Here is a 10451-nt window from a genome sequence, read left to right as displayed (position 1 = left end):
TTAGGGTTAGGATACTAGGATTAGGGCTAGGTACTATAACTCGGGTTAGGATAGTAAAATGAGGGTAAGGGAACAAGGATTAGGATTAAGTACTATAATTAGGGTTAGGGTCCTGAGATTAGGATTAGTTACTATGACCAGGATGAGGATAGTAAGGTGATTTTTAGGGAACAAGAATTAGGATTAGGTACTATAAGTAGGGTTGTGGTTCGAATACTACGATTAGGATTAGGTACAAAAATTGGGGTCGGAAAACTAAGATTAGAATTTGGTACTATAATTAGAGTTAGGGTACTAGGATTAGGATTAGGTACTATGATTAGGTTTATGGTAGTAAGGTGAGGTTTAGTGTACTAGGATTAGGCCTAGGAACTATGTTCAGGGTTAGGTTAATAAAATGAGAGATAGGATTGGGATTAGGTATTATACTAAGGGTTAGGGTACTAGGATTAGGACTTTGTACTATGATTAGGGTTAAGGTTAGTGTAAATGCCCGAATAGCTCAGTTGGTAGAGCATTAGACTTTTAATCTGAGGGTCCGGGGGTCAAGTCCTGGCGGTTGTGCTTGCCAGCAGCTATATCACTCTGCAACTCACAACTGGCAGCCCACTGGAGCTCAGCAGGGGGCGCTCACCCTGTGGTCCATGTGGGTCCTAATGCCCCAGTATAGTGACGGGGACACTATACTGTAAACAGGCGCCATCCTTCCGATAAGATGTAAAACCGAGGTCCTGACTCCGTGGTCATTAAAAATCCCAGGGCTTTCCTCGAAAAGAGTAGGGGTGTAATCCCGGCATCCTGGCCAAATTTCCCATTGGCTCTTACCACTCATGGCCTCCTAATAATCCCCATCTCTGAACTGCTCTGCTCCCCACTAATAGCTGATGTGTGGTGAGAGTACTGGCTGCCGTCGCATCATCCAGGTGGGGCTGCACATTGGTGGTGTGGGGAGGGAGTCTCCATTACCTGTAAAGCGCTTTGAGTGGATTGTCCAGAAAAGCGCTATATAAGTGTAAGCAATTATTATTAATAATTATAATAGAGCAACAAGATCTGGAGTGTCAGTTAAAGGAATTAGCCACCAGAGGGCGCTGGTCAGACACTTCACATGCACGCAGGAACGAGGTAATTAAAGAACCGGTGTGAAGCCAAATTCGCTATATAGGGAATTCTAGAGTAATCGGTCCAGGTCGGCTAAGGGGGAGTCAGGTGGGTCAGCGAGAGACAGAGCTCACGGGGAGCTAGACCACACCGGCCCGACGAGATCCTCGCTGTTACGGGGAGAGCAGGAACCCGAGAGCCGGTGTGGTCTGAGGAACATCAAGCACTGCAAAGCCCTAAAGTCTCTGCTAAGTCTCTGTGGCTTGAAACAGAGTCAAATCATGGCTGACCTCCTATAGCTAAATCACCCCGTAAAATACTGACATGAATTACATAGTTTGTTAGGTGCTGTCGTTCTCCACGAGGCTGCAGTTGGTTTCTTCGCGTTTTTCGTTCCACCTTAAATGCTGCGGCTGTGATGTTATGTCACCTTTCGCCTGTAGGTGGCTCCCTACAGTCATTTTTAAACGTCCTCATCCAGATGGATTACTGTACGTATCCTCAGTAAAGGGGAATATGTAAGTGAATAGTGACTGTCCAAATTTGCATTTTGGTATGAAACACAAATTCAGAAAAGCGATACCCAATTTTCAAAACACAAACGGGCATGTTAGACATGAGCAAATAAGACAAAGGCAAAACGTGAATTCACCGGCACTTTCTGCATATTTACCACGACCTTGCCTTCTGATCATTAAAAGTCTCAAAATCCTGCAGTTTACAATACATTTTAATACAGCAATTTTAAATGGGGGCATTGAGAACATGGCATATGAGAATATATGGTTCACTGAGGATGAGCAGAGGGTGATCACACTTGGTGCTGTAAAACAAATCTTAGCCACGCTGCTCGCTGGAATGAATGAATCATTAAGACGTGTAAAGATTTTTTTATGAATGAGTACGTTTGTGCCAGGCCATATTGATAAGCTGTCGAACAGCCTTGTTTTAGCAAATGGGTGCCAAGAGCTTTGTCTGCAACTCGATTATCTCACGGCATAAATCTGAGTCTCGTTTTTTTTTTTCATGAATGTTACGGTGTGCTCTGAAAATTAAATGGCCACGAGAGGGAGATAAAAACCATCCTTTCTGTGTCTCAGAGCGTTTTTTAACCTATTATTACTAATAATACTATCATTAATATTATTATTCGTAGTAATAGTATTGTTGTTGGCTGTGATGATGATGATGATGATGATGATGATGATGATGACGACGATGGTGCTAGAAATATTCCTGACACCGTTAGCTCATTTTGAAGGTTAGGATGACATCAGATTTTAGAAATGTCGATATTTTTTTTTGTCAAGGTATACGTGTTGTTTCTCTACAATAAATGTTTGCCAAGAAGTGGTCTCCGTTTCCCACAAGAGCCTTTGCCCATAGAAATCGCTACAAATTTAGACATTCAAATTGCGTATTTCAAGACGCGCGGTTGCGCCGTGCTCTTGACTTGACTTGAACTTTATTGCCATATGTAACCGGTGCTGGTACAATGGAATTCTTACTTACAGAAAAGTAAGTAAGAATTCTTACTTACTCTTCCACTTCCTAGCCCTGACGATTCCAGGAATTTAATCATCGAGTTTACGAAACTTGTTTTCACATTATATTTGTTGATTTTTTTTATGCCAACATATTATCGCGCTTTCACGCGAAGCCGTCATTTGGGTTCAAAGTTGCACAAAACAAAACTGCCAGTTCTTTCACACCCTCCTCTCCCAGATGACTCCCGCGAGCCTAAATCCCACACAAGAAATCGTGGAAGTGGTCGAGAAACTAGCGTTCACCATAATTCATCAACATTGGCATATTTATCACGTTCGACAGACGTTAGTTGTCCGGGGGAACGGACGTGGTTCGTCTGTGTCTGCTGGTGTTTCACTGTTGATTCGAAGGATATCTCGGTGCCCCTGAGGACTTTTAAAGACGACCAGCAGATCATCTCATGAGTCTTTATCAAAGGCTGGAAACATTCAGCTCCTTTAGCTTGTCCACGTAGGACACTGTTTCGGGCTCTGGGATGTTCAGTGTGTGGTTGCTATTCCCTGGACTGATTCCGTATTAATAATGTTTGAAAGTCTGGTAAGCAAATTGGCTTCACAATATTCGAAGTGAGATCTGACTGGGGGGTTCCCCAAATTACCATAACGTGCTTTGATTCTGAGCTTTCAACTAGGTATTTTTTGTTGGCCGTCCTATCTGATTCCCCACTTTGACTTGGAGATTTCAATAACTTGTCAACCGAATTTGTGTCCTATTCAAATTAAGCATGACCCAATTTGTACCAAAGCGTCCAAAATTTATATTTTTTTTCGCTACCAGCACGTAGTTTTCCGCACTTTAAATGTTAAATTTGCCCGGTCTTGGATTGTATCTTAATCTTTTTGAATTTCACTTGCTGCTTCTGTCGTGTTGGGTAATCGTTTGGGTGTTGTCTGCACACTTGACAATTTTAAGAGGATCTATCACAGAGCAGTGTAAAAGGGCTCCGATAGTAACCAGACATGGAGCAACACTGGTCCCCAGAACTGGTTCTGGGGTCCTCAGGTCCTCGGGTGTCTCACGGTACATGTTTGACTTCAGTCAAGTTCGTATTTGCTGGCTAATTGGTTTCTGTTTTCTGTGTGTGGCATATAGTTTCAAATTGGGTTTCAGCTCCTGAAATGTTGAATGGGGTTTGCCATTGTCATTAGCCTGAGGTTCTGAATTTCCTTGACTTAGGCTTGTCAATGGGGAAATGTATCTAATTGGGATTCTTCAGAAAAGATAATGATTGCAAATTGTTGAAGTGTGTGATAGTCACACACACACACATTCCCACATTCCCACCTGTGTCTGCTCTTTGTTAATTGATCGCTCATGAAGAGCTGTTAAATCAGACATTAGGAAGAAAAGCCGAGCCGAGATTGCATCGTTCTGTAAGCTCCAGCTTTTGATAAAAGGAGGCCGGTATTTTTAAAACCTAGGACTGACTGCAGAAGCCGGTGAGCTAAACGCTAAATAACCAGGCAGATCAATTAAAAGGCATCCGTCAGTTCCACTGATTAACAACCCAACTGGAACCAAAAACAGATAAAGACAGCGCTCGCCTGGGACCAGGGTTGGGGGTAGGGAACCAGCGACCAAGAAGGCCAGCAGAAATGTTGGCGTAGGCAGTCAACAACAATAATCTTCCTAATTGGGCGAGACTCCTTCCGCATTCCTACTGCGGGCAATTTGCGCGGCGTTCACGACGGGACACGCGTGTTGGCCCCGCATTTTCAGGGGGCCATGGCCAGATTCCTGTGCCTTAGGTTTCTGACGCGATTTCTGTGGGATTCGCCGTGCTTTACAGAGGAGTTGTGTCACCGAACACACAAGACGTTGCAGCAGTAAAAATAAAGTTTAATTTTTGGGGGAAAAAAAAGAACATTTGGTTTAACACAAGCCTCGTGTGCCTGTAGCTGTTATGGATTTTGACAAAGAACGTACAAGCATCATTAATAAATGTCTTGTCTAGTTTCGCGTTTTATTTTCCAGATTGAACTCTTTTCATGCGCGTTGACACACACGCTAAATCGACAAGTATCGAGCCAACCCCGAAAACAACATACTGGATGATCTCAAAGAAATTGTTTGCTTCTGTTTTTTTTTTTTTCGCTAGGGGAGGGAATAAAGAATATAATTTTTCATGCCGGTGTCAACTCCAGAGGCCGCGTTTCATCAAAAAAGGGGGGTGGGCGAACGTTCTTTTTCCCCTTATAAAAAAGAAAAATGGAAAAAATCGTCGTTTTGCGGCTGTTAGCTGTGCCGTGACAACAAAACCGCCCGAGGCGAACTCGGAACACATAGCTGGGGCACAGACACGCGTCTTTTCCTTCTGCAATACCGAATAACGCCTCTAGAAAGCACAATGAGCCCCCTTTTTTTTTCTTGGAAAACACAAAACTGAGATTGAGAGAGGGAGAGAGAGAGGGAGACAGGGAGAGGGAGAAACGGAGCGCCAGCGAGCAGTTTCGCAGAGGCTGGGATTGGGGGAGTAGCGGAGTCGAGGAGTTCTAAGTTTGCGTCGCAGATTCCTTGAACTGGGAAAAAAAACCTCCCCGTTATCAGCGACGAGGGCCCGTTAAAGGCGAAGGGAAATACAAACAAATGGGACTTGATGCAGTTTCTACTTCAAAGCGGAGAGCGAGCGGACTGAGGATTGAGGGGCATTTTATGGAACTTCATGACCCAAATAAAGCCATGCTACTCTTATGGATTATAACTTTCGCTCCCAGTCTACAAAAAGGTAAGACTAAGGCTTTTTTTTTAAAAGAAAAACTCCGCCGTTTAAAACGCGAGTATAATAAAAGTTTGTGGGCATTGCCATATTTAGCCAGTGATACTTTTTGCGTGGATTTGACTTTGTTTCTGTGGGCACATAACGTTTTTCCTACAAAGAAACCGAAGCGACTGATAAAGCCTGTATCGTGCAGCATTCCATTTGGCGAAACTGTTTCTGAGGGGCATACGGCGAGACCAGTCGGGGGGGGGTCGACATCACCCCGCTAGTTTGAGATTTCGCGTCGTTAAACGAGACGATGACTTTGCGAGCCCGGAGATGTCTCGTTTTCTTAAAAAAAAAAAAGACGACACGCCAAGGACTCGACGCCTGAAAACCCCTCACTCTGCCATTGCAAATTCGAATTGCCTTCGCGATTCAGCTAACGGCGCTAGTCCGCGGCAGCATTGCGTAGGACCTGTTTGAATGTTTTTGTTTATTTGTCAACGCCACAATCTGATTTGTGAGTGTCAGAGCCCCGCTGGTATTCATTCATGACTCGACCGGCGATGTATCATGTGAATTTTTAAATCTTTCATCTTTGGGGGGGGGGTTGAAATGGATTGCGTCTCATTGCTTATCTGTTCATTCAGCAGGCGCTAAAGGTTAGAAATATCGACAAAGCGTGGCTGACAGTAGAGGAGTATATTCTACCCGCCGACTGATTGTCAAACTATGTGTTCATTAGTATATCGATTTGTGCTTTATCTAATGATACCTGTTATGGACGCCTGATCTTCTAAGACAGACATGGATTTCAAAACCTTATGGTAGTATTAAATACACCTTTCGTACATGGTCTGCAATACCAGCTCCATCACCCCCTCCCCAGTCAAAATAAACGATGTATTACTGTGTACGTGAATATAAGAATTAGGGTTGGCTGCCGAAATCTGTTTGGTGCCGAGGCAGTCTACTGTGCATCGAGCTCGCCCGTTTCCTCCACATCTGGAGGCGAAAAGACTGTCGTTTTAAGTTTTATAAGCTCTTTTTCAAGTTGTCCCAAGTCCGTCTTGGGCACACCATCCGCCATCTCCTTCGGTGTCTTTAAAGACGGCATTTGGGCTGCCGGCAGATTTCTGCTGCAGATGTGCTGAGGTTTCTCCACTGAACAGCCGAAGGATTTGAGAAACCCAGCAGGTGAATTTCAGGCATTGTCTCAGGCTGTGGATAAGGCGAGCAATGCACGCTATTATTTAAGAAGTCTCTTCCTTGCAGGCTAGGCAAAGTGTAGCTAATTGGCTCCTATTACCTAAGGCTCAGATAGGAGAGAGGTTACAGCGGAGTTTTCAGCTGGGCTGGTTACATAATTGGCTCTTAATTAGCCCTTCTGTTTCCACCTCGCTTACAACAAGATGAACCTGCATCCTCCTGGCTCAGTTTCGGTAGGTCTCTGTGCCTTTGATTGGAGATATCTGTACCGGAGAGCCACAGATCTTGGCAGTTGTGTTGTAGCTCACTGGCAACGCTAGAAAAAAAAAATCGTTGCAGGCAATCAAAAGCAAGCAAATTGAAAATGGGATCGGAAGGCAGTTTTGATCAAATGTGGCAGGGCATGGATGACATTGCTGGGGCCCTGGGCTCAGTTCCATACCTGGGGTGCTGTCTGTGTGGAGTTTGCATGTTCTCCCTCGGTTTGCTGGGGTTTCCTCAGGGAGCTCTGCTTTCCTCCCACAGTCCAAAGACATGGTAGAGGGTTAATTGGCTTCTATGAAATCGGGTTGAAGACGTTCAAGGAGGGAGCAGTGTCAGCATGTGTAGGCAGCAAAGGAACAAGTGAGGGTTTATTCCATTCTGTTCAGCGTGAAATCAACCTTGACTTGCTCCACTATAAAGCTGGCCCTGGCGTGAGTGTGTGTGTGTGTGCCCAGTGATGGACTGGCGTCCTGTCCAGGGTGTATCCTGCCTTGCGTCCATTGCTTGCCAGGATAGACTCTGGCTCCCCCGTGACTCTCAGTTGGATGAAGCAGTTCGAAAATGGACAGAGGCATCAGGAGTTGGATGCAGTTGTTCAGAGTTCAGCCAGAATGAAAAATAAAGTTAACACCCTAGGGGGAGGGAAAGATAGTTACTGCTGTACGGGTACGCTCTGAGGGAGGAAACAGTATTGCTTAAGATAAGATCACTTTATTAGCCATATACAATTTCTTGCATAAGGAATTTGTCTGTTCACATACCCCAGCTTGCTCTCCATAAGACACACAGACAGGGTGAGAGAAGCTTGGGGTCAGAGTGCAGGGTCAGCCACTTATACGGCACCCCTGGTTAAGGGCCTTGCTCAGGGACTCGACGGAGTAGGATTCCCCCGCCGGCCGTGGGATTTGAACTGGCAACCTTCCAGTCACAGCTGCAGATCCTTAGCCACAGAGCCAGCGCTCTGCCCCATGGAGAAAGGGCTTCCACACAGGGACAGCCAGTCAAACTGCAGTGCCTGGCGTGCCTGAGAGCTCCAGTACGTGAGAGCTCTGATATCCCCAGTCTTGTAGCAGAACGCTCCCAGCTCTCACAATAGAGACACGGATTGTGGATTGGGGGTGCTTCTTGATCTCTACCAGTCTCCACGAAAGGCACAATCAGAAGGAAGTGAGGGCTTTTTGTTTCCTAGGGTAATTATATTTTTTGACAAGTTACCCAAATAGAAATGAGTGTACAGACATGTTCACTGAAGGCATCCTTCAAAAACAAAACAAACAAAAAAAGTTACGTCAGTGGTGCTCAATTGTACAACCGTTCTACACTCCACTGGGGTGCTAAATGCGTTCGGCACCTTAATTGTTTCGACGATCGATTAAATAATTAACGAGCTGGTTGTAATAAGACCCCACAATGGAATGGATGACGGGGGTCCCCGGTTGAGATGTTCTGGACTTAATACCCACTGACGTAGTTTTTTTTTTATACCAATTGCACGTATGGGTGCCAAATTAATTGTTCAGATGTGCACATACCTACCCAGGATCACATAGTCTTAGGTATTTTATAGTTCTAAAACCCCTACCCTTATAGGTGAAGGCTGACACTTATATTCCCTCCTGGTTCTGAAGAACTACTGGGTCATTCCTGGTTTTCATTGCAGCCTGGAGTTTAATGACTGTATTTGAATCATCCTTTTCTTCACTGGCCTATATTATCAGTTTCCAGGTCATTATTATTTGAGGCTTAAAAATTACCTATAAAACCCGCTTGGTTACAACCTTTAGGAAGAACGCTGTGGGTGTCAGTGTTAGCCGGTTAATCCCCCGAGCACTGCAGTGTTTAGATCTCAGATGAAAACCTCCATCTCCCCCCACCACCACCAGATCTGAGGTAGTCGTGCATTTGTCGTTTTCTGGATGTGTGCAGTTCTGGCTCCTTCTCGGTTCACGTCGAGCTCCACGGTGTCGCCCTCTGCCATTGAAAATGCAGTTGAAAAGTTCACTTTACTCTCCCCTCCTCCTCTCGCTCTCTCAAACACACAGCTTCACACACACACACTGTTTCGGGACAGATTTGCATTAGTTCTGCCATTGTCTCTATCCGCAGGGTAGCGGCGAGCCCTGGTCTCGGAATGGAAAGGTCAGAGGCCGCCAGTAAAACACAAATAATCGGATTTTTTTTTTACAAAAACTTTTAATTAAAAGGCAAAAAACGTGTTTCAAATTAAAAATTCAAATCGTGTGTTTGTCTTCTGATATTAAAGTTTTGCTGTAGAGTAAAAGGACATTTTTTTCCCCACTTATTCAAAGATGCCGCTACTCGCTGGTGTCTGACGACAGCTGTTTCCTTCTCCCGAGTCCGAGTTTAGCGGTCCCTCCTCCCCTCCTTGTCCTCTTTCTGTCCTTCTCGGTCCATAAATCAGACTTTTACCATCATAGACGTACCTACGTCGATGGCTTTGGTAACACTTGAGCGGGTTCACAGAAACCGAAGAGGCCAGTCTGGGACCGACGTCGGTCTGAATTATTTCTCGCGGTCCCGTTCTCGTTATCGCCAGAGTAGGCGCCTCAGCGATGTCGTGCTCGGTTATGAGTTTAAGGGAGCGTTTCTTTTTTAAAAAAAAAAACATCTTCCAAAAGGACGTTTCTCTTTTCCACCCGCGTAAATCGGAGGAGTACTGAGAGACTTTGGGTAAGGTGTGTGTGTGTGGGGGGGTGGGTTCAAATAATTTAACCCCCCCATGAAAGGAATTCATTCTTCTTCATACACCGCGCCGGGCCGCATCTCCAGAGTTGTGGAAAGTTTTGGAAATGAAGGACAGGGATTAAGAAAACAAAAACCCGCAGGGGACTAGCTACTGTTTTAACCGAAACCAGCCTTTCGACAGATGTGCAGTTATTACACTTCTGCACCGAGGGCACAGGCTGCGGGCCTACAACGGGCCGTCATGTCCGATGAATGAGAACCGACCTGGCCGGAGAATGTGACTTCACTCCCCCACCCCGCCCTGGCTCCTGTATTCAAGGCGAAAATGCGCCCCGGCAATTTGAGTTTATGTATTCATTTTGTCGTTTAAGGGTGTTGTGTTTGTGGTGCGTTTTTTTTTTTGTTTTGTTTTTGTTTTAATCACTCCGCCTGAATTTTTGGACGTCTGCGGGAATAAAAGTGAAATGTTGTGAGCCCAGAAGTGAAAACCCAGGCGGTTATTCGGACTTGATCCCCCCTCCCACCGTCTGCCGGGTTCGCTGCCGACGCGAAACTGAGCGGCGAGATGGCCGGCATCCAAGCGCGTGCCAGCGGCCTGTGCGTGTGTAAGACGCGGGCGGCGCCAGCATTTCCCCCCACTTCACCTTAGGCTCAAGTGCGCAGCGCAGGGACGGGGGTCGGATTTCGTCCGTGAGCTCCGCGATCCTCCAGGCTAGCCCAGCAACTAACGCCAACTGCTTCCAACACCAGACTGTGCGAGGCTTCGACTTCGACATCAGCCCCGGCGCGGCGAACGAGTCATTTCTTATTCTGGCCTTCTTCTCAGCGCCAACTAATAAAAAGGTGTTTAATAAACCCCCGCTTTTAAATACAGAAACACGAAGCTGGAAAGCTGCTGTTATTATGCAGATGCGGCAAGAGC

At 45.7% G+C, this 10451-nt stretch overlaps 1 protein-coding gene across 2 annotated transcripts in view; it reads left to right on the top strand.

Moving 5' to 3' along the window:
• The first annotated feature begins 4778 nt into the window (after nt 1-4778).
• kirrel1a (kirre like nephrin family adhesion molecule 1a) overlaps nt 4779-10451 on the top strand; it is a 118061-nt gene continuing 112388 nt past the window's right edge. The window contains exon 1 of one of the 2 annotated variants that reach the window (XM_088633997.1): nt 4779-5374. In XM_088633997.1, coding sequence (XP_088490123.1) covers nt 5236-5374 — 139 coding nt within the window. In that variant the 5' untranslated portion in view covers nt 4779-5235. The remainder of the gene's footprint in view (nt 5375-10451) is intronic. The other variant, XM_088633998.1, reaches the window with a different exon arrangement.

This window comes from Lepisosteus platostomus, chromosome 6 (assembly GCF_059453375.1).
Source record: "Lepisosteus platostomus isolate fLepPlt1 chromosome 6, fLepPlt1.hap1, whole genome shotgun sequence".
NCBI lineage: Eukaryota > Metazoa > Chordata > Actinopteri > Semionotiformes > Lepisosteidae > Lepisosteus > Lepisosteus platostomus.
This window is presented reverse-complemented; position numbering and strand designations above follow the sequence as displayed.